This window comes from Acinonyx jubatus, chromosome B4 (genome assembly GCF_027475565.1).
Source record: "Acinonyx jubatus isolate Ajub_Pintada_27869175 chromosome B4, VMU_Ajub_asm_v1.0, whole genome shotgun sequence".
Lineage (NCBI taxonomy): Eukaryota > Metazoa > Chordata > Mammalia > Carnivora > Felidae > Acinonyx > Acinonyx jubatus.
This window is the reverse complement of record NC_069387.1, coordinates 105,635,209-105,660,329: the sequence shown is the minus strand read 5'-3', so window position 1 is coordinate 105,660,329 and position 25,121 is coordinate 105,635,209. Positions and strand designations below refer to the sequence as shown.

The 25,121-nt window shown below is 33.4% G+C and overlaps 1 protein-coding gene across 6 annotated transcripts in view; it reads right to left on the bottom strand.

Annotated features, from left to right (window-relative positions):
- The window catches only part of LRRIQ1 (leucine rich repeats and IQ motif containing 1), a 230,785-nt gene that overhangs the window by 115,402 nt on the left and 90,262 nt on the right, over positions 1-25,121 (bottom strand). For 3 of the 6 annotated variants that reach the window (XR_008300373.1, XM_027071142.2, XM_053226551.1), the window contains exons 18-23: positions 21,802-21,921; positions 5,272-5,361; positions 4,486-4,607; positions 3,877-3,972; positions 3,548-3,630; positions 736-762 (exon numbers count right to left, since the gene is read on the bottom strand). Coding sequence is in view for 5 of the 6 variants with exons in the window: in XM_027071142.2 (XP_026926943.1) it covers positions 736-762; positions 3,548-3,630; positions 3,877-3,972; positions 4,486-4,607; positions 5,272-5,361; positions 21,802-21,921 (538 nt within the window). In the remaining variant the exon portion in view is untranslated. The remainder of the gene's footprint in view (positions 1-735; positions 763-3,547; positions 3,631-3,876; positions 3,973-4,485; positions 4,608-5,271; positions 5,362-21,801; positions 21,922-25,121) is intronic. The other 3 variants (XM_027071144.2, XM_027071145.2, XM_027071143.2) reach the window with 2 other exon arrangements.

Sequence of the window (25,121 nt, the reverse complement as noted above, 5' to 3'; positions counted from 1 at the left end):
GGCCTATTTTCACTCTCATCTTCAAACAAATATTGTGGACTCATATCCCTTGGCTAATAAATACACGTATAAGATATAAACGGGAAGTATTATGCTACTGAGCAACTTGTGCTAAGGTTCTTCATGGTAGAAATTTGAATTAAAGCTTCCATAACCTGTGCATTTATACCCCACTCCTTGAGGATTACAGCTTTGTTAGTTGGAGGACATAATTGATTCCATTTCATTAAAAGTTTCTATCCTCTGATGTTTCACCTACCACCCTCCCTACCCCCACAAAGATGGATAGTCTCCCATAGTTTTATGGACAATGTTGCCCTCTGGTGGCTTATGATTTTCAAGTTGGCATGTCATCCATGTAATATATATATATATATATATATATATATATATATCCATGTATATTTGAAAATTACTATTAATTTTTAAGTGTTTAATATAATTGAAGTATCTAAAGCATCATTTTAACTTCTTAGTAAAAGTTTAAAATTATGGCCATTATTTTAGGCAGATTTAAATAAGGTAGTAGGATTTTACATATTGAATTGTAAACTGGAAATGTACTAGAAAGTTCTTTTTCTGTAAGAAGAAAACCAGAGGTACAATCTTATATGATTCATTCACAGATACAAAATGACATAAGTGCTACATTATTAATCTAGTAGAAGACTAAAGCATTATAATTGGAGAAGATCCCACTGATTTTCTTGTTCATTATTTCATCCTTAATCTTACCTTGAGTATTTCTATTCTGAGTATCTGCTGTGACAAGGCAGTAGAGAAAAAGAATGAGGAGAATTTAAATGTCATCATTAAGTTGTACATTATGGAATTCAAATTTAAAAGAAAAAAATTACTTGTATTTCATTAATCTAATAATATTTTGATTAAACAAAAGCAAAACAAAAGCTTAACAAGGGTACAAACTCAGTAGTAAGAATGCAATTTGGTTTACAATCATTCAATTAGAGTAATGATATCCATAAAAATTATACAATTGCCATTTTAGACCTTTACCTAACAGATCATGCTTAATGGCCACTGGCAAAATGTTGAATTTAAAATTAGGTTGTTAATTTGTATGTTTGGTTGTCCTTTTACATTTGTTACTCTATCATGCCACCTTGTGACAGATAAAAAATGTTTGATTTTGCCTGATAATTATTACGTCTAATTTTTGTCCTTTAACACAATGGTTTTTTGTATGAGCATATATTCCTTATTAAACCTTTTGCTAAAACATATTATTTACTATGCTGATTTATTAAAAATGCTTTTATCAACAAAAATCACTTAGTTATAAGAATGAGCAAGAAAGATCTATACATTTCCAGAGATAGATTCTACTAAGATAGATTTTTTCTTAGCTTCACTATCAGAAACTATTACAAACATTGTGAATATCTTTTAAAAAATAGACCTTGAACATAAGTAATAATTATTTGTTGAACATTGGCTGAAATAGTACTTCTGACACTTCTAATATCTGAACTTCCCCCAGGAATTTCAGAAACTTTTATTATTCTCAAAACAGCTATTTAAAGAATGTTTGTTGGTGCTACTGAAGATGAAAAAAATATATACATCAAAGCAATAAAAAAGTTTGTCAAACTACCCTGACTTACTATACTGGATTCCATTTCCCTAGGACTGAAAGAAAGTCTCACTATTGTTAAGAGTTTGGAGTTACTAATCCTTGGGAACCACCTTATAGTATTGTGTTCACTGAGTCCTGATGAACTTAATAGGAGTTTATAAAACAAGACTGTGGGAGGCACAAAGCAAGTCAGCACAGAGCTGTCAGCACAGAGCCTGACGTGGGGCTCAAACTCAGGAACCCAGAGATCATGACCTGAGCTGAAGTCAGATGCTTAATTAACCAACTGAGTCACTCAGGCACCGCTACATTTTCTTTAAAAATGTTTAAAATTTCAATCTTTCAAACTTTACAAACTGTTAGCACAAAACAAAAAGTACTACAGCTATCTCAAAAAGATAAACGATATCACTAACCTAACAAACACCAAAAAAAGGAAAGTTGACATTTTGGAATATAAAAATAAATCATCAGAAATCTATCAATAAAGTACTGTGCCAAGAAATATCAGCTATTCCTTGGAAACTAAGAGTATCTTGGTTATTATTATTATTATTGTTGTTTAATGTTTACCTTTATTTTTGAGAGAGACAGAGGAGAAAGCAAGAGAGTGTGAGTGAGAGAGGGGGAGAGAGAGAGGGAGATACAGGATCTGAAGTAGGCTCCAGGTTCTGAGCTGTCAGCACAGAGTCCGATGCAGGGCTCCAACTCACAAACCATGAGACCATGACCTGAGCAGAAGTTGGCCACTTAACTGACTGAGTTACCCAGGCACCCCTTATTATTAAAAAATTAATAATAATAAAATAAATAAATATATATATATATATATATATACATACATACATATATATTTTTCTTAGAATTCTACCAGGGAATTAATGATTAAAATAATAAATAGAAGGAGTCATCATTAAGTATTACCTAAATAATAAATAGGAAATAATAAATAATTTTTAAATAATAAATAGGAAAATTAATAAAGATAAAAATTAATCTTCTAAATGCTTCTTTGTATACTTAAATAAGCTAGAACTACAAGATAAATATAGATTCTTTGCTTTTCTCAGGACTGATGGAACTTTTACAAAAACATTTCACTGCCATTAAAATCTCAAAAATTCTTAAAATCTACAAAAGAAGCTAATGAATGAGAAAAACTCAAAACCAGTTTTTTTAAAAAAAGGTCACATTACTTATATCAAATCTATGAGTCCTTGAGTAAATATTTATAAAATTATAAGTAAATGCAAAGTTACATACAATATGCTAATAATTTTAAGTAGTTTTAATTATAAAGTCATAATAATGTGCTGTTTCTTGCTCTGACACCTATAAACTACTCCACGTATTAGGTAATGATACTAAAATGATCAAAAGTATCCAAAGAATGATTTGAAGAATCAAGTGGGATAGAAAAAAAGGGTGCCACTGAACATTTCCCAAGTTCCACATAATTGTGAAGATATACACTGTACTTCTTTTCCAAAATGTCAAGTTGTGAAGCCTTCAGAGCTAATGTTCATGGAACAAACAAACTTATAGAAATAGCTTATTGAATAATCAAGCAATTTAAAAACAAAGGAATAACCACATGAAGCAGACACTCTAGAATCAACATTTGTCAAAATGAACCAACTTAGAAACAAATTACAGCATAATTCTCAGTGCACAATGGATAGAATAATCAATGAGAAAGTAGATAAGAAACAGAGGCAAAGTGAAAATAGCACTTAAGTGTATAACAAATCATTTAACGTAATAACATAATTTTCTCTAAGTTTCCTTGGTTGAGTTTTCAGAATTATTACCTTAGACGTATTCATAACTGCACATTTCATTTTGGTTCTTATTAAATGTTATTAAATACGATTTGGTAAAGCATATTTTAAGACAATTTATCTTCAATATCAGACACACATTATTATTCAAAGAGCATTCACGACCCACCTAATTTTTTCCTTAATTTCTTTGATTTCATCTTCTGTGCTCTCTTCAACATTTGCTGAGCAGTAGCAATGTCCTTAAAGCCCCTATTAATAGATTGCATAAAGGAAAAACAAATATTCAGACCATATTTATATATACATAGATATACAAACACACATATCTGAATTACATCATACTAAAACAAATTAGATTCCATTTAAGAACCTATAATTTAACAGATGTATAGTTTCTTAAAAACTAATAATTCTTAAAGTCTTGAAAAATGTCTATCCTAAAAATTTTAAAGTCTCTCAATTTCTTAATATTTTAGTTTAAAATATACCACATACCATTCTTTCGAAATTTTTTCTTCTTTTTCAGATTTTAGCGAACTCTTTCTGCTGATCTTTGATTCAGGTGTCCAGGACAAAGTTCTGTGTTCTGGTCTGGCGATAGAAAAAACTACACTAACTGAATCAACACAAGAATATCAGCACGTTTTAAAAAACTACAAGCTATTTATGTTGTTTCAAACTCGGAAATAAAATCTATTTAAGTTACAGAAAAACTTTATCTTGAAAAGTAATAAAAGTCTGCCATTAATTTAAAATGTTTACATTTCAATTACTTGAAGCATATTTCAATCCTTTTGTCGAAAGAAATGCAGCCCTGGAATTTTTATTCTAATCCTTATCTCTACCTATATCATAGTATTTTAAAGTTCAGTTGTTTACAACAGTTAATGACATTATTTCACTGACACTTTTGTAGTTGTTTTAATGAAGCTACCTCACACTTTTTTTTTTACTGAAAACTCTGTAAAAATCATTACACTTAACACTGTTTTCCCATCTTCTAAGCAGATAAATTTGTACTTAATTTTCATCATTTTACCACTTTTGTAATAAGTATAGTATTCTCGTTATGGGTTGATCCTCTAAAAGAGTAATTTAGCTTACCTGCTATTAAACTGTGAGTGTTCTGATGAAAACAAATTTTCTTTCTCATTACATAGCCACGCTAGAGCTGGATGGCTTGGTAAATTCAGTGAAGTATCATCATATTTTAAGGTTCCACAGAACTTATCAGAAAAATAATGTATATTAAGTATAAAATAAATGGAAAAATTCTAGCACTTATATCATATTACTTTACATGCATATTATTCAGTAGCCTCCCAAGGGAAACACATACAAAAACTGAAAATTATAATAAAATTAAATTTATGTAGTACACATGTAAATGTCCTTTATTGTAGTGGTAAGGGATATGTTTTTTTGGTACAGTTTGCATATACAGAGTGATTAATAGCAAAGATCTTAAAAAATATCAAAAAACAAAATCTTCAAAGATTATCAAATAAATAACAGATATTGCAGTCCATTGACCTCTGACTGAGAATCTTCAGCTGTTGCCCTCTTAATGCATATTTTTGTATTTTTAAAGTGCTGTCAACTAGTGATTTTAGTCTGCTGCCAAATATGCAGCTGAAGTATATCATTTTTTTTTTTTTTGCTACTGTGAAATAAAGTGTTGAAAGAAATCCAAAATAAAGAAAAAAATTAGAAGCAAACGAAAGAAAAGCTACATGAAAAATTACATCTGGGGATGAGGAGGAAGTCAGAGGCTTCTAAAAGTAATTGTGTTTTTCAAGTCAATAAATTGCATTATTAATCACTGCAGCACGGCATAACCTTAAGAAACGAACAAAGATGGAGCATTAAGAGATTTCCATGACATGTTACCTTTGGCCAGTGCAGCTGGTTCGGGAGAAGCAGTGTTTGTGAAGGGAAGCGGGCGGAATCTAAAGCTAGCCATTCTTTCTCTAAGGCAGCCTGCAAATAGTAAACATTAATGTACATAGTTCAGTTTGCATAACTTTTACAAAGAATCTTTGAAATTGTCTTTTATACTACAAATATTAAGAGAGCGTAGCAGGATTTTTATTTATAGGAAAATGTGCTACTTGCTATTGTGAGATTTTATGCATCTATTTAAAGCAAACATTGTAAAAAATAGAAGAGTTTTCATCCCCAAGTGGGATAAAGTGAGAATCTGACTGTTCAAGTGTTACAGAAAATAAAGAGGTGCAGACTGTTCCGTGTATTTAACTGTTTGATAATTATGACTCTGAGCCAACTCTAGATGTGACTGGGGGACAGAATCTTTCATCTCTTTTTAATGCAAACTTTAATATTTTCAACCAAACCTCAGTATTGAAAATTTATGGTTATTTTAATATTACTATCATTTTTTCCATGTACACTGTCTATAAGATAGATTTTCCTTAATTTTTTCAAAAATTTCACAAATTTTCTGAATAGATGGAAAATGAATTTTGTGGCAACATAAAAATCATGGATCTTAACATTATAGTCTCTAATTCAAGTGTGTGAATGATAAAAAATATATAAATTTAAATTTTAAAATGATTCTATTTAAGTCCCTTCACTTTTTATCTTATCTTTATTCCATTTATGTAATTATCAAATTTATTTTATATTTTCACAATGGTATACTAATTATGCTAGTGTTATATAGTTAGGATATAATTATCCAAATTTTTTTTGCTTGCAGTATCTAATATGGTTTAGAATAAACTTCTGTGGTTCTATAATGTTTCGGGAATTTTTACAAAAAAAGATCAGATGCTCATGAACTTGTTTTTTAAAAGGTTGTAAAATATTCAAACATTTTGGATTTAAAAACTAGAATGATTATATTCTGAGGAGAACTAAATGCAATTTTCCATTTATACAATTTCAGTGTTTATTGACCATCTGTTGAAAGACCACTGAGAAGGAAAAACTAAGAAACCCTGACTATAGGCTAGCAGTGCAATGACATATTTTTACTTATAGAACTTAGAATAACTAAATTCATGGTATTTGAATAAATAGGAAACCTCTACTCAGTTGTTTGACAGGTACATTGTCCAATTTTTTCCAGGCAAACATTTTAACACATATATCACAGTTATATGTCAGTTACATATGGTTTAAGAATATGTATCTTGTTTAAAAAGTGCTATTTACAATGCCAACAGGATTCAGGGTTCAGATTTTTTAAAAAAAAATTTTAATGTTTATTTCATTACTTATGAGAGAGAGAGAGAGAGACAGAGTGTGAGCAGGGACGGGGCAGAGAGCGAGAGAGAGACACAGAATCTGAAACAGGTTCCAGGCTCTGAGCTGTCAGCACAGAGCCCAACTCAGGGCTCAAACTCACAAACTGAGATCATGACCTGAGCTGAAGTTGGACACTTAACTGACTGAGCCACCCAGGCTCCCCTAGAGCTCAGATTTTTTTAATTCTTCCTTGTGTATGCCAAATAAAGAAAAATCCAGTTCCATCCCAGGAAAGACCAAGGCCTATGGCATATCAGCTAGCATCAAATTCGAATTCTTAATCTGGTGAAAACTACTAAAGTGAAGAGAAAATGTGAAAATGTGGAGATGATATGATAAAAGGCAGTCCCAGAAGATTCTGGGAAGATGGCGGAGTAAGAAGAACTGGGAACCTGTCTCCCAACTTAGAAAATGATTGCGCTGGCAGAATCCATCTGATGTAATTATTTTGGAATTCTGGCATCTATTGAAGGCTTATAACTTCCAGGGGAAGACTTGGATGGTAAATTGTGGTTAATTTTATTCAATGTCAGCTTTTAGCACAGTAGCAGCTATTCTCTACTCCTGGGCTCTGAGGCAGGCAGCTGTTCACGTGTTCCAGGAGTAGCCTGCACACAGCTTGTAGAGCCAGGGTGGACAATCAGGACAGTAACCTCCAAGTATCGGTATCTATGCACCGATCATTGATTATTACTTCTGATCGCAGAGGTGCAAAGAAGTGGGTATCCTTTGCTGCACTTCTATTGTTGCAAGCCCCTGCCCTACCAGCTAAGTGATCTCCAGGGGATTTCATGGACTGCTATTCTCCCCAACCCCTTCATTTTTCTTTATTTCATCTTTTGGGAGCCATTAAAGACTAAGATATGCTTTTTTTTCTTAAGGCTAGAACATTCAAAAGCATCTGTATATATGTAGGAAATTAGAAAGTCAACATACATGTCCAGGGAAAGGCACAGGCTCAGAAAAGACCTGAGAAGACCTTAAGTTTGTAACTCAGGGTGACCCTCAGCACAGAGATAGCCTCTAATAATCAATACAAAAACAAAAACAATAAAAGCAAAAACAAAACCCCAGCAAACCTTGGGGAAGAGAATCTAATTTCTAGAATTACTGTAATTATTAGATTCAATGTCCAACTCTAAATAAAGAAATCACAAGCCTTACAAAGCAACAGAAAAGTTTATGGCCCATTCAAAGGAAAAATAAATAAATCAACCAAAACTACCCCTAAAAAAAGACCTCATGGCAGATCTACTAGGCAAAAACTTTACAAATAATTGTTTTAAAGATACTCAAAGAAGTAAAAGGAGAGAAAATGGTATATAAACAGAATGGAAATATCAATAAAGAGATAGAAAATCTAAAAAGACACCAAGAAGAAATGCTAGAGCTGAAAAGCACAATAGCCAAAATAAAATATTCACTAGTGGGATTCACTAGAGAGATCTATTTCTGAGTAGGTAGATAAAGGAATCAGTGAACGTGAAGACAGGACAATGGAAATTATCAAGTCTGAGGAATAGAAGAAAAAATAAAAGATCGAAGAAAAGTGAACAGAACCTAAGGGACTTGTGAGACACTATCAAATGTACCAACGCATGTACCATGGGAGTCACGGATGGAACAGAATAAAAGAAAGAGGTAGAGAGCATGTTTGAAGACACAATGGCTAAAAATTTCCCAAATTCAGTGACTGACCTGAATATAAACATCCAAGAAACTTAATGAACTTGAAGTACAAGGAACTCAGAGACCCAAACCAAGACACATAATCAAACTTTCAAAAGCAAAAGATACAGAGAATCTTGAAAGGAGCCAATGAGAAGCAACTTGTCACATATACGGAATCCTCACTAAGACATCCAGCAGATTTCTTATCAGAAAGTTTAAAGTCCTGAAGGCAATGGGTTGAGATATTCAAAATGGTGAAAGAAAACAACAACAAAACTGTTAGCCAAGAATCATATATTGTCAACTGTCCTTCAAATTCAGGGGAGAAATTCAGATAGTCCCAGATGAACACAGGTTGAGAGAGTTTGTTATCATTAGATCTGCCCTGAAAGAAATGCCTAAGGGAGTCCTGCAGGTTGAAATGAAAAGACTAGACAGCAGTTCGAAGCCATATGAAAAAACAAAGATCTCAGTAAAGAGAAATACATGGGAATGTATAAAAGCTAATATTATTGTAACAACGGTTTGTAACTCTACTTTTTGTTTTCTATATGACTTGAGACTAACATATTTTAAAACTATTAATTTAAAAGCTAGTATTATTGTTACTTCGGCTTGTAATTCCACATTTAGTTCCCCACATAATTTAAGATAGTAATTCATTTAAAGGAGTTATTAGTTTAGGTTTATACAAAGGCAATTTTGTGATATCAACAACCAAAAGTGGTGGAGGTGGAATTGTAAAGGAGAAAGTTTTTGGATGCTTTTGAAGTTAAGATGGTGTAAATTCAAACTAGAATGTTACAGCTTTAGGATATTAAGGGGGATTAAGGAGTTATTGTTTAATAGCTATGTAGCTTCAGTTTTGCAGAATGAAAAGAGTTCTGGATATGGATTAATGGTAACACAACTTTATGAATGTATTTAATACCACTGAATACCACTTAAAAATTAAGATGATAAATTTTATGTTATGTGTATTTTACTACAATAAAAAAAATTAGGGGGAAATTTTTAAAGGTAATGTGCCACTAAAGGACTGACTGTGGAAAAGGAGCAGTATTGCCAGGTGAGAAGCTTGATTTATACACTGTTTTTTTTTTTTTTTTTTTTTAATATACAAACAAACAACTTTTTTTTTCTTTTAAACACCTGCCAACCACCTCCTTTTTACATTCTCTGGGACTCCAGCTGTTTCCTTTCTACAGCAGGACAGGGACTCACAAAGCAGAGTGATTTCTTTGCCATTTTACATAGATGTAGATGGAAGTCTCTTTCTTAAAAAAGCTATCTAAAGTCTGGGGAAAAATGTAGTCTTTAAATTGATACATAAAAGTGAAGAAAACTTTGAAAATCATTTTTCTTGGTTTTTAATTCAATGTCACAAACTTTTATAAGATGCCAGAACAATTCTTTAACTACTATCTCAGAAATTTCTAGAAGCATGAAGAGAAGGTTTAATATAAAATGCTAAAGATGCTCTTAGTAATTATATAATCACAACCAAAAAATATTACCAATACTACTGATTTATATGAGTTCAAGTTTATTAATATCAAGTATATTTGGCAGTACTTAGAATGTTGAAAAAAACTTTCAAAATGTTAGGAGGAAATGGCCAAGATTATAAATATACTACTGTTTTAAAAACATATATTAATATATCATGCTTACCACTGGACATTTATACAAATTTCAGTTATTGCTTAAGAAAACCTTCTGTTCAGATATCCTTTAACTTACAACTGAGGATCTGGAAAGCTTTCTAGTTATTAGAAGACTACTAACAAATTTATTACATATTAAAAATAAACTTGAACTTAGATTTGTAACTGTGAGTTCACAATTGAATGTTTGACCAGATATCCATGTATTTGTCTTTTTTTTTAATTTGAGAGAGACAGAAAGTGAGGGAGAGAGGCAGAGAGAGAGAGAGAGAGAGAGAGAGAGAGAGAGAGAGAGAGAATCTTAAGCATGCTCCACACTCAGCACAGAGCCTGATGCAGGGCTCGATCCCACAACCTGGGATCATGACCTGAGCTCAAATCAAGAGTCGAGCGCTCAACTGACTGAGCCACCAAGGCACTCTAATCATGTATTTGGCTTTTGATCAGAAAAGAAATCATTATTCTATAATCCAACTTTGAAAGTCTAGAAAATAAGGATATTAAAAAGAGGAGCTAAGAAAGAAAGAAAGAAAGAAAGAAAGAAAGAAAGAAAGAAAGGAAGGAAGGAAGGAAGGAAGGAAGAAAGAAAGAAAGAAAGAAAGAAAGAAAGAAAGAAAGAAAGAAAGAAAGAAAAGAAAAGAAAAGAAAGAAAAGAAAAGAAAAAGAAAGGACTACAAATAACATTCATGTTTATTTGGGTGTATAAATACACAATTTTTCAGGCCATCTAGTGTAATCCTTTCATTTGATGCGTGAAACTAGGTTCAGACTTGCCCTAAGCAACAAGTCAGTTAGAATTGAGCAAGTCCCAGAAATGCTAAAAGCCATGACTTGATGTTTTTCCTCCTCCCTTCACTACTACTCTCATGCCCCAACACTTTCCTCCTCTTCTGTCCAAGTTGTCCCTTGCTATCCCCAAAATAATTCTTTCTAATACTTCTTGATAACTTCTGGAGCATCTTAGAATCCTTATACTTTGGAAACTTGGCCCATTATACATCTCAAATTTCACTTTCTAAACCCTCTCTTCCATCCTCATTGCAAAAGCACGGTGGCTCAAATTGTTTGAGACTGTTGTTATATATATGCCATGCATACCTTTTTTCATTAAACAAAATGTCACTGTGGTCTTTTCCTTTGCCTATACTTTAGATTGCATTTGTTTATTTCCCCACAATGTACTGTAATATGTAACACTCTGTGAAGTTAATTTGCGATAGGGATCAAACATAAACCGCAGAGCAGAATGTTGCCCAGCTTAACACCTTTGTCTCTGTCTCAAAAATTATTCCTGAAAACTTACTGAATTTTACTTCAGTCTGAGAAAAAAAATCCGATTTGACTGTTGTGGTTTTCTATATTTATGTTATATTAGCTTTTCTCATCTTCTCTAGATTTAAGGACTCGTAACAGAATTGGTGGTTTAAACTTAAAGATAACTTTATTATTTTAATATGGTGGGTTCTAAACAGTGTTAAGTAACAGAGAAAATCTTATTAAATTAAATCGACAAATAAAAGCATCAACTAAAATTACTGTAATTTAAAAGGTGCAAAATAGGGGCACCTGGGTGACTCAGTCAGTTAGGCATCCAGCTTCGGTTCAGGTCACGATCTCACAGTTCGTGAGTTCAAGCCCTACATTGGGCTCTGTGCTCACACCTCAGAGCCTGGAGCCTGCTTCAGATTCTGTGTTTCCCTCTCTCTGCCCCTCCCCTCACTCTCTCTCTCTCTCAAAAATAAATAAATATTAAAAATAAATAAATAAAAATAAAAACAATAAAAATAAAAGTGCTGGTGTAGATCACTATGCCACATTAGACTTAACATACTTATTATTTACACGTGTATTAAGTTATTATAGATATTTTATGGCAAAGTGGCCAAAATTCCCTCTAAAGGAGATTGAGACCTAGGCTTATTAAGGCTTCCGCTAAAATAATTATTTTAAAAAGGTTATCCACTTTGCACTGTGAACTCAAGGCCCAAGAAAATGTCTTATTCGTCACTATTTCAGAAGTTCATTATGAGTGGTATATAATCAGTGCTTAGGGCCAGCAGACAATTCTTCATGAGTCTCCATTTCTGCATGCCTTATGACAGCTTTCTTTCCAGACTATCTTTTCAAGGATCTGTGTATAGCTAACACCCTGGGAAGATACAGATAGTGTTTTCCCCTGTGCTAGAGGGCACTATGCTACTCTGGACTCATAGGGTATGGACCACATTGATTCAACTTATGGGGTTTAGACATGGTTCACTGTGGAGGAAGGAGCTGAAGTTATCTTGTGGTGGGGCTCTTTAGGCTAATTCAGTGTACTATTGCTGCTTCTATATCTGAATTGTAGAGTAGAAGTTGATATATCACATGTTTTACTTTTCTATCCCATAAGTGCCAGAGGCATTTATCCCAATAGGGGAAGAGTTGCAGGTAGAGAAATGTTAGTGTGACAAACTCTTAACTTGACATCTCTTGGATGACTATTGGGTCTATCCTCTGATGTCCAAAGCTTTCATTATATAGATGATATCCTGTTGGTTGTCATGTCAGAATGGTATGTGAATTATATCTCAACAACAACAAAAAAAAGTCTTAGTTTTAACTGTCCTGATAATAGTGAATTATCACACCTCTGCCAGCAGGACTTGACCGACAAATCTGAACAAAATTCTGGAGATAGCATTCAGGGATTGGTTAGTCAAGTAATTTCTTGGGACTATGGAAGAAATATACTGCTCAATCTCTCCACTGGCCAAACAAACAAACAAACAAAAAACAACAGTAACAAAAAAACCCTATTATCTCTTCAGCTTTTTACCACAAAAAAGTAGGTCCAATATTTTACTGGACCCCTTCAGAACTGGAAACAATAGAAGATTCTGTGACTGATGATATTATCAATTGGACCCTCTGGCCTCCACCTAGAGGCATCCCTTGTGGCTTTGGGTTTGTGGCCTTTCTAACACAGATACCAGGTATATTCCCATTGGAAAAAAGCTCCTGCTGGACTCTTTTAGAAACTAAATGATTGACCGTTGGAGGCCTTGTGACTCTCTGACCTAATAGTTCTGGTTTGGGGTGAAACAGCTCAGATTCAATGACTAACAAGGTGAAAGGTCTTCCAAAGCCTCACTTGTCAAAAGAAATAGCCATCCTGGCCTCAGTGGAATCCTGGCTTTGACATGAGAAAGTAGCAGCTATAATCCTCAGGGAAACATTACCTCAACTCAATGGCCTGAACCAGAGCTACTGGCTTGGAGCTACTGGCTTGGATTAAATTCACCCAGGTTCCCCTATTGGTCTGGTTCAGGGATGGTTCAGATAAGCTGAAACCCAAATGACACTTGGGTTGTGGCCAACAGTCCACAGTTTGGTCTGCCATGTGGAAAACTACAGACCGGCTGACTACAGACAACCTGTTTTGGGTCCTCACACAGGAAAATCAAATCACAGTTGTTTACAGAACTCTTTTGATTACTCATATGGATGTCCAATGTAAAGTCCCATCCCCTGATGAGATGACTGGAATCAAATCACCGATTAGGCTTCATTCTATGTTTGAAGCTATTAATGCATGCTAGACTTGTGACTTCTACAAACAGTTTTTTTAAGTTTATTTATTTTGAGAGAGAGAGAGAGAGATAGAGAAGGGGAGGGACAGAGAGAGAGAGAGAGAGAGAGAGAGAGAGAGAGAGAGAGAGAGAATCCCAAGCAGGTTCCACACTATCAGTGCAAAGCTTGATGCAGGGCTCTAATTAACAAACTGTGGGATCATGACCTGAGCTGAAATCAAGAGTCAGATGCTTAACTGACTGAGCCACCCAGGTGCCCCATTACTTCTACTAAATTTACCCCTTCATCTATGGTGAAAGAGGTAACATTGCATGGATCCTTGCCCCTGTCTGCTATTGAAAAATTGACTACATTAAACTTTCAATACCTTACTGTTGATATCTTTTCAGGTTGCCAGGTGACTTTGGCCATATTAACTGCAGGCCTTGAAATTTGTCTGTATAATTTTACGGTTTTCTGGACCATTGGAGTCTGACAGGTACTGCCTTTTATCACAAAAGCTATTCAACAATGAGCTGATAGTCTGACTCCACCAGTCTTACTTCCTTCCATTCAAACATGCTGATAAGTCAGTTAATGTGACTGTCCCCAGAAAAGGATCATACCCTTGCAGCTACTTCCTAGGCAATGAGTAGGAAAAACTGTACCGAGGTTAAGACAGACCTGCTTTGACAACTCAGGATTCTGTCCTGACAATTCCTGGGCATGATGCATATTCCTCTTCCCTAACAGTGAGTCCCAGACCAGCATGATTGACACATCCTAATCCTCACGGCACAGCCTGGCCACAGGAGATTCAAGGTATACAAATTTAATCCTGGCTAAGTTTTCTAAAAATGAATTTATTCCTCTTGTCCTAAACCTTCCACTCAAAAGGTCTAGGTGTGAATGGAGAATGATTAGGAAAAAAAAGTGAGGTTGCATTTACTGCAACGGGACACTTGAATTTTGAGGGGGTGGAGGATAACCACCACCCAGCATCTTTGAAATGAACACCTTACGTTCTGAGAGGTAGAGGAAAGGGGGGGCATGGATAATTTTTTGTCCTTCAGAACTACCCCTGAAGCCTTCTTCCACAAGAAAATGTGCTGTATGGCCCTTCCAAGTGGCTGCAAGAACCTTAAATTTAACTTATTGCTGGGTCTGCCATTCCTTTCCAGAAGGCTGTGACCACAGTGTGATAGTGATTCCCCTTAACATTACAGAGAAGTTGATCAGGATGTCAAGGGATAGCCCCAGAACCTGTACCACCTGTACCACACTAGACGTTTCCCTATACCCATTCTCAGTCATCCCATGGGATGGACAAATGCCACCTGGAAGGTGTTCTGGTCATAAATCATCTTCAAATGTTTACGAAAACACCACTAGAAATCATTCAAGTCAGTTTTGACTCACTGGCCAGGGTTGTTTTAGATGGCAGAATTTAAACTTCTTCCTTGAGGCCCAAGAGTCTGTGCAGTAGCTAATACTCCCAGCTGTACCTGGATTAAAGCCCCTAGTTGGAGTCAGTACAGAAACTTAAAGAGAAAATACCTGGGCTATTGATAGTAACCTTAATAAATGCATTATGAGGATAACCCAATGGATTTTCTCCTGGCTCCTGTCCGATTATTTGGGGGGACCTACTAGAGTGGGTCTTATGGGAAAATTTGCCATGTATACACAAGGACTACATATTATTGGGAGACAATTTTTTTATAGGTTTCTAACATTTCTGCCTAACGTACAAGAGTTGTTGTTCCGGACTATCTTTTCAAAGATGTTACTATAGCTAATAGACTCAGAAGATAGAGATAGTCTTCTAGTGTTTCCCTCTGGGGCAGAAGGAAAAATTTCTTTGCTGTCTGGTATAATTAAGATAATCATTTCCTCTGGATCATGGAGTGGAAAGGTTTGGTAGTAGCCCTTTTTAAAATATAAGGTTTCCTAGGCTTGGGATTCCTAGGGGGGAATTCTTTGGATTCCTCCCTGTGCAACTTGGGGGCAAAGGGGAACAGATAGGAGCACTAAGCTCCTCCTGCCTGATGTGACAAGTAATAAATGTCTTTTTTCTTCTGCCAGCATACAGACATTCTGATACAGGGACTCCATGGTCATTTAATCATGACATCTTAAGTTGTAAGATGATTTTCAAATAAAGTGGTGACGCTGTTTGATGCATTCACTGAATCCTCAGTCCCCATGTCTCTATCTCTGCCTGTTCATTTTAGGTAATTTCCACACTGCACTTGCCAGTCATTGATACCTTCTTATTAAGTGACTAGTCATGATCTTTTCAGCAGCTGTAATGCAGTAGTTAAAAGTTTGTTGTTCTTTATTCCTAGACTGCTACTTAATGGTTGTTAACTCATTGGAAAGGAAAATAGTAAAGAAATAAGTATTAATTTGTAAATGTTTTCATATTCTATATATTAAATGCCTAAGGTGAAATAAGCAATTAGCAAAGAAGAGAAAGAAAAGGAGAAAAGACACATGTACCCTCTGCAATTTGGCATTGATGTTCAGAAGTATATAAAAAGAAAATACTATGTAACTCATGGAAAGTGGTTGATACTACATTGTCACTCAAACCTATAATTCATTAGCCATCACAGTACTTTCATAGCCTGTTATGATACTCATTACTGTTAAGTAATGAGCATAAATAATCCTAAAGACTCAAGAGAAGCATTTAATTTCCCAAATTGTACAATAAAGTCATTACATATTACTAACTTCCTAGAAGATGAATGGTAAGAAGTTTTGATGCCAAGCTTTTCAAATGGCTAACTTTGAGATCTTTTCTATTAATGATTTATATGTTTAGTTTTCAAAAAAAGGCACATCTTTCTTAATTTCAAAAAAATAATAAAATAAAGCGGTGCCAATGAAAAATAGGTAAAAATGTATTTTTATAGCATTCTATATATTTATGTATTTACTCACTGTTTATCACTTCAAGTTAAATGTAAGCTCTGTGAGGTTAGGGATCTTACCTGTTTTCTTCATTGTGGTGAGAACAATTCCTGAAATATTTAAGATAACTACTGACCTGAAATACTCATTTATAAAAATTTTGTTCTGTCCATTTCATTCTGGCATAGCTTTAATTAGAATTAAAATTATCCTGAGAACATCTATAATTATTACATTTAAAAAGGAGCTGAAGGCACGCAAGGGTAATCAAAGCATCCAGGACTTAAAAAGCCAAGATCCTAGAAAGTAGAGTGTCATGCTGATATGAATCCTATATTTCCCTCCACATTTTCCCTCAAGAAAATTCTTAATTTTATTAACAGGAAAAAGAAGCCAAGCAGAAATATGAAGTTTCTTGTAGCAGTTTCACTGGAATGAGGACACAGAAGTTAAAGTGCAGGGATGCCAAGGTAGTTAGGATTGGACTAAGATCCTCAAGAGAAAAGAGCCACAGAAATGTGAGCTCAAAGTAATGTATAAAATTCCCCTTCATGTGTTTTCCAACTCCATGTAGAATATGTGTAGGAGAGACACATAGAATCAAAGGGCAATAGGAATACCTATTGTACTAAAAAGCTAAAAAGGAACTTCTTCAGTCACTGGATGCTGTGAAGAAGGGGGTTAGAATCAAGGGACAAACAAGGTGAGGGTAACCTGGTAAATATGTCACTCTTAGTTGAGACACCATATTAGATCAGCCCCCAAGAGAAACCAGAAAAAGACCAGTCAATAAAGCTTGAAAATAAGCCTCAAAGAAACTCTTCCATACAATATCTGCCTGCAAGATTCAAATTAAATCCTCTTTAGAGAAAGAAAACACCTTTCGGGCTCTTTACACTTTTTTCATTCATGTCTGATAGTTAATCAAAGATTGAATGCCAAAAAGGAGAACTAACTCAAAATACAAGAGATAAACAGTCAATAGAAATAAACCTACAAGTGATCCAGATGTTGCAATTAACCGAGAAAATTTTGAAAATACCATACTTTGTATATTCAAGAAAATATAGAAGATGATAGAAAACTTCAACATTTAACTAGAATTTATAATAAATAAGTAGAAATTCTAAAACTATAAAAAAATGGAATAACTAAAATTAAGAATTCAAAATATAGGCTACAAATTCTTAGGTAACTCAAGAGAGACAATTAGTGAACTACAAGATAGGTCAGTAAAAAACATGCAAATTAAAACACAGAAGCACACACACACAAAAATAGATAACAATTCAAAACAGAGTTGAAAAGTCTAATGTGAAATGATGAGAAATTCTAACATATACATTTTTGGAAGCACTTTACCTCAAAGAAGAGAAATAATGAAAAAGATTAAATGTTTGAAATACTTGGCCAAGAAATTTCCAAAACTGGTAAAAGACATAAACCACAGATTCAAGAAGCCATTCAACCTCCTTACTACAAACAGAGTAAATACAAAGAAAATCACACCTTTGCTGAAAAACAAACACAGAAAATGAACCTTAAAAGTAGTCCAGGAGTGGAAGGATATCTTCAGAGAAGAAAATTAAGATTTAGTACTGACTTTTCAACGGAGTCTATGAAAGCCAGAAGCTAATGAAATAACATCTTTGAACACAAAAACTTTACCTAGAATTCTATGCCTAGAGAAGATATCCTTCAAGTTTTAAAGTAAAAGAAGTGTTCAAATGACAAAAAACGCATCTGAAGTTAAATAATTACTAAAACAAATCCTTCAGGGGAAGGAAAATAAATGCAGATGGAAGCTTGTTAATGCAGGAAAAAATGAAGTACATGGAAAAACATAACCACAAACCAACAAGCTAATGAAGGGGGGAAAAGGAAAACAAACAAAAACTTGATTCATGCAAGAGAGGGCAATAAAAACCTAAAAAAATATACATAGAATACATACGACAAACAAAAAACTCATACAAAGATGGTATTGATAAATCTAATTATATTCTATAAAAAATATTAAAATAATTTGAATATGTTAATGAAATACTATCAGAATGGAATATAAAAATAAGCAAAACCTAATTATAGTCTCTTATGATATAATAATTTTAAATATAAAACACAGAAATGTTAAATGGGAATGGTTAGAAAAATATCTATTACTATAAAATTACCAGCCAAAAGAAAGTTGTTGTAGGTATGAAATATCAGAGGAAGTAGCCACTAAGGCATTTGGTTAAAGAGGGAACCTAGAGTTAAACAAGGGAATTTTATTATGATGAAATGGTCAATGATACAATCACTTCCTATACAAAATGTGATGCCCTAATAATGTAGCTTCAAAGTATGGGGCAAAATTTGACAGAACTATAAGTTCATTTAGAGAAACCCACAATCATAGTAAGAGATTTTAGCATCCTTCAGTCAATAACAGAATTCTTCCTCCCAAAGTCACTGAGGACTCAGAAGATTTTTAAAACCACAATTAATAAACTTGAAATAACTGTGATTTTAGTAACAATATACTTAAAATTCTTTTCAAATGCTCATGGAACATTTCCCCAAATATATTATATGCTGAGACACATTTTTAAGAAACAAATAAAATCAATATTACATCAAACTCTTTCAGAAAACAAAACAGAGGAAACATTTCCCAATGAAATGTATATGGCCAACATAACTTTGATACCAAAATCTAAATTAACAGTTTTATAAAAAAGAAAATCTATACATCCAAGTTCTTCTTGAATATAAATGCAAAAATTCTAAACAAATACTAGTAAACCAAATTCAGAGGTAATAAAAAAGATAATACATTACAGCTAAGTTGGTTTATTCTAAGAATATAAGAGTTAAAGTTTGAAAATCACTGTTATATGCATAAAAAGTATTTGATAAAATAGAACTCATATATAAAATCATCATCATCATCATCATCATCATCATATTAGCCTCTTGGAATGGTAAAAATATGTTAAGGAAGGTAAATTCCTTAATCAAATATAGAGTTTCTACAAGAAACCTATATTAAAACTCTTACTTAGTGGTGGAATACTGAAAGCTTTCATCCAAAGACCAGAAGCTAGAAAATGATGAAAACTAATATCACCACTATTCAACATTTTACCGGAAATAGTAAATCAAAAACAAACAAATGCACAAACAAAACAAATAAAAGGCATAAGAATTGGAAAAAAAAATGTAATTGTTCTCAGATGACATGATGTGTATACAGAATACCAAAGACCTGAGAGATAACCTACTAAAATTAATAAGTGATTTTAACAAAGTGGCTGAATATAAGGTCAATATACAAAAATATAATATCAGAAAATATCCGATAAATCTAACCAAAAATGTACAAGACCTCTATGATGAAACCTACAAAGCATTTTCACAGAGATTTTTAATGGCTTACATAAATTGTGGGATAGTCTATGTTCATGGATTTTAAAAAGTAATAGACTAAAAAATATTATTTCTCCCAAGTTGATTTATAGATTCATTTGACCCAAGAATAACATGACCCCTCCTTCACACTATAAACAAAAATTAATTCCAGGTGCTTCTAGATTTAAATGCTGAAAGCTATAAAGTTTCTAGAATATCTTAATGATCTAGGAGTAAGCAAAGATTTCTCATATATCACAACAATTAAATTTTTTATTTGAAATTAGAAACATTCTGTTCATTAAAATTAACCATAAAGACAGTGAAAAGGTAAGCCACAGAGGTTAGAATATTTGCAAGGGAAAAGAGAGTAGTATTCAGAATATATATAGAACTTCTACAAATCAATAAGAAGAAAAGATATACAACCCAATGAAAAAATACACAAACACTTGATCATATCACAAAAGTGAATATCTAAATGGCCAATATGCATTTTAAAAGGTATTCAAAATTATTAATTATGACAAATGAAAATTAAAACAACAATAGCTATACCACCACACACCTACTGGAATGGAAGAAAAAGACATGAAAATACAAAGTGTTGTGAAGATAGAGCTCCTCTAAAACACCCATATTCTTCTGATAGGGCTATGAACTGATATAATCACTTTGGAATACCATTAGGCACTATCAACTAAACACAGGTGAATGTTAAGGCCCAGAAATTCTATTCCTAAAAGAAATGTGACTATGTACATCAGAAGACATGCACAAGAATGTTCATAGCATTTAGCTTTAATAGGCAATACTAGAATTAACAACAAATATCTTTCAATAGTAGAATAGATTACTATTCAAAGTGTATGTATTCAAATAAAAAAATGGTGTGTTCAAATAATAGATTTAAAAAGTAGCATACTCAAATAATAGATAAAAAGTGGGTATTTTCTTTTTATTTATTTACTTATTTTTTTGAGAGAGAGAGAGAGAGCATGTGCACACCTGTGTGTGCACAAGCCAAGGAGGAGCAGAGAGGGAGAGAGAGAATCCCAAGCAGGTTCCGCACTGTCAGGACAGTGCCCAACCCTAGGCTCAATCCAACAAATTAGGAGATCACGACCTGAGCTGAAATCCAGAGTTGGACACTTAACTAACTGACTGAGCCATCCAAGTGCACCAAAAAGTGGGTATTTTTAAGATTGGTATATATACAACTATACTCAACAACATAGATAAATCTTATGGACATAATATTACATGAAATAATAAGATTACATACTGTATGATTCCACCTATAGGAAGTTCAAAATAGGGAAAACTAATCTATGATGATGGAGGTATGAATACTGCAGAGGCATGAGGAAGTCTGGAGATGTTCATATGTTTTACATCTTCATCAGAGTGGTGTTTATGTGGGTGTAACTAAGAGGAAACAGTGAGTAAAACTAATGTAAAAGGCTAGTGCTCTGTATGATAAAACAGTGCTCGATTTGGTTGGAGCATTTGGAAGTCACAGAAGTGGTATGGATGTCTTTACACTTTGGTACCTTACTGTGGACTCTTACATTAACAATATAGAGGGTGTTCTCATTTTGCGAGGCAACAAAGAACTACAAAAGACTGTTGAGCAGGGCATACATAAGCTCAGAGTTGTATTTAATGAAGGATAACTGATAAACAAAACATTGTGCAAATCATTTTGTCAAAAAGTACGCACAAACTCTTGTTAATATTCTCGGAGCACAGTCACATACTGTACATGCTTGTAGAGTAAATAAAGAGGATATTAAGAAATCAGAAGCATACCTTTTCAAGTGTTGTTTAAAATAATCTATGACATAGTGTTAAGAGGATAAAAATCTTAAAAACTGATTTAGCTCCAAAACAGTATACTAAACATTTTTAAGACCTATATTTATACGTTGTAGTTGGTACTTACTTCATCAAATGTAAAATCCTCCAAATTTATTTCTTCATATTCTTCTTCAGATTCTTCATTCTTAATAGCCTCTAAAGCTGTTGTCAGTTTCTTTCGCAAAAGGAAGCCCTTCCAAACTGCCTAAACAAAAATTTAAAGCATGTTATACAAGGTTATAGATCAAACTACAAACCAGATTCTCTGTGTTATCCCATTAGGAAGATAAAACATCTAAGCCCTTAGTTTAATGGCTCAATAATCTGTTTTTTGAACTTTATGTGACACTTAAAACTGTAAGATAAATTAAACAACTGCATGTGTCTAAAGTTCTGAATCTCAGGAGACTTTCCTTGTGGTAAGCAGAAAAGAATCTTTAAAACTCCCTCAACTGCACATGTAGGTCAACCAATCAATTATCTGACAATTCCTCCAGGACCCATTCTAAACTAAGAAGAAAGAGATACAAAGGAAAACCAATTTTTCTCATTTTCAAATAATTGTGTATAAAATAAACTAACACACATTTAGGAAAATTTCAACATATACAAATGGCCATATTAGAAAGGTATAATCTTTTCCCATAACTATTAACTAATTTCATTTTAAAATAAACTAAGCACATAAAAATAGAATTAAAATCATTCAGATTCCTTAATAATCTTGGAGTCGAGAAAGCTTTCCTAACTATAACTCCAAGAACTCTGTAGCTTTTAAATAAGTACTTTTATATACTACTAGGGAGTGAGATCTAGGATCCATTAAGTATAAAAAAACAAGATAGAAACAAGTGTATATTCTATGCTGCCATTTTTATGCAACTTTGCATATAAATATACAATAAATACATAAATTATATAAACATATACACTCAAATATATTCATATATGTATATGTGGTTGTTAATATTTACAAATAAAAGTTATGAAATTAATTTTAAAAATCATTAAGTATAGAGGCAGAAAATAGGATGCAAGATATAGCAACAGAAACCAGACTTCTCTGAATATATATTTCTTAGATTTGACTTTGGAACTGTGCACATGCATAAGATAACTATAAAACAAACAAATATGAAATAAAAAGGAAGTCCTGAAGAGATACAAAAATATATTTTATGCTGGGGGCATATACACACGGAAGTTATTTAAAGTGACTTTAAAATATATTTATTCCTAGTCAAATATACTCAAAAGACAAATTTAACTACAGAAGATACCTTAAATATGTTTTCAATAATCATATTGTTAGTAATAATATTGGTATTGTTATCATGGAAAATCTATATATGGAGAACTGGAATGTATGGACAATAGCCAGAACATACATGACAATAGAAGTCACTCATAACCTCTGCAGCAACTAGCCTTGAAAGCCAAACCACAACCTCGGCAACAAGTAGCCAAGAATGGTCAAGATTTTGTCAATGACTGTCAGCCTCCTTACTTTTGTCCCTACTTCCAACTCAGGATCAACCAAAGCTAGCCAAATAAGCTTCCCAACCAATCACACAATATGTCCTACTTTCTAGCTGCCCACTTTAATACCTTCCCCCAAACCCTCCAATTAGACCATACCTGAAGATCTTTTTTTTCTCTCTCCCTTTCTCCACTAAAGGTTTCCTACTCTCCCCCCTGCCTTTGAGACTATGCCAAAGGCAACTGATAGTGGCTGAGTCCCTTGCTATAGCAGTCTCTGAATAAATAGCCTGTTGTTTTTTTTTTTTCTTATTTGTATGGTCCTTATTTATTTTCACTAAGTATGTGCATGTGTACACAGACACAAACACAGATACACACACACACACACACACACACACACACACACACACACAGAAAGGAGAGTGAAAAGGAGGAAAAAAATAAAGAACAATTATGTTAATGTTATTGGGAACCAGAAATTTCCATAGAAGAAAAAAGATGCAAATATAAAATCGAATAAGTAAAAATTCTGTAGTCCTAAATTTAATATTAAAATGTCAGTATGAACCCATGGTATACTTTTTCTTAAAAATATGTATTTGTAAGCTCCGTACAATGAAAAAACATCTAGAAACCATGACCATACCAGTAACAACAACACCTCTAAGATCCTAATTCACTCCTAAACCCAGGCTGGGTTTCTAAATATTATCCCCATTAAAGGAACCAAAGATCTTTGGGGCAATGTCTGAATCTAGGCCTGGCATAAAATGTATGCAAAATGAACCTGAAACATAATGGCGCATTAGAAAGCAAGGGAAGTTTTTAAAAACTACTGAATTGTATCACCAAAGCTAATTTGAAGCTAACCTGGCCAAATGAGGGACAATTTGAGCATCAGTAAGAGTAAATTTGCAATGGAATTAAACATCATATATTTAAAATTTTTATGTGTATATTATGATAGAACACATTATGGTGACCGCTGAAGGATACTGGGAAACCTTATTAATCTAAAACTTGGTAAAAAAGCATCAAGCATTTAACCTGCCTTTCCAGTGAATTGCACCTCAAGGTAAACTACATAGTCAATTAAACAAAGTTTCTCTCTATAGACATTTTTTGTTTAAAAATGAAGAAATTACACAGAGTATCAATATTTTGCAAACTATTTACAAGAATTGACCTAGGCAATTATTAACAATGGTCACTAATATTCCTAAAAGAGAGGCAACTAGACATTGGGTGCTTCTTCACTGTAATACATACAACCACTTAGAGGTATTCATTTTTTAAACTTTTTTAAAAAATGTTTATTCATTTTTGATAAAGAGAGAGAGCACGAGCAGGGGAGGGGCAGAGAGAGAGGGAGACACAGAAACTGAAGCAGGCTCCATCCAGGCTTTGAGCTGTCAGCACAGAGCTCGATGTGGGGCTCAAACTCATGAACCATGAGATCATGACCTGAGCTGAAGTCAGACACTTAACTGACTGAGCCACCCAGGCGCCCCTGAAGTATTCTTGATAAAAAAACAAAACAAAACAAAAAAACCCAAATAATAGCAAATTTTATAACCTACTGTCAGCTTACAGAAAAAGAAGGAACCAAGAAACATGTATGTGATGCTATGGGGATACATTTGGCAAAACTCAGAAAGCAGAAAACTACAGGAGAAAAGACCTAGTTTCCTTAATAAACTGTAAGGAAAAAAGAGAGGGGGTTACTATGTATTTAAAAGACTTTTAAGTATTATTTAAACCAAAGGCAAAGTGATGACTTTATTTGTATTTTGATTAAGAAAAATGTGTAAACAAACATTGATAAAACAATATAAATTTGAATACTGATTTGATATTTGGTGATATTTAAAAATAAGTTTCAATTTTTGGTTGGTAATGTAGTTCTACTTAAAGCAATAGGTC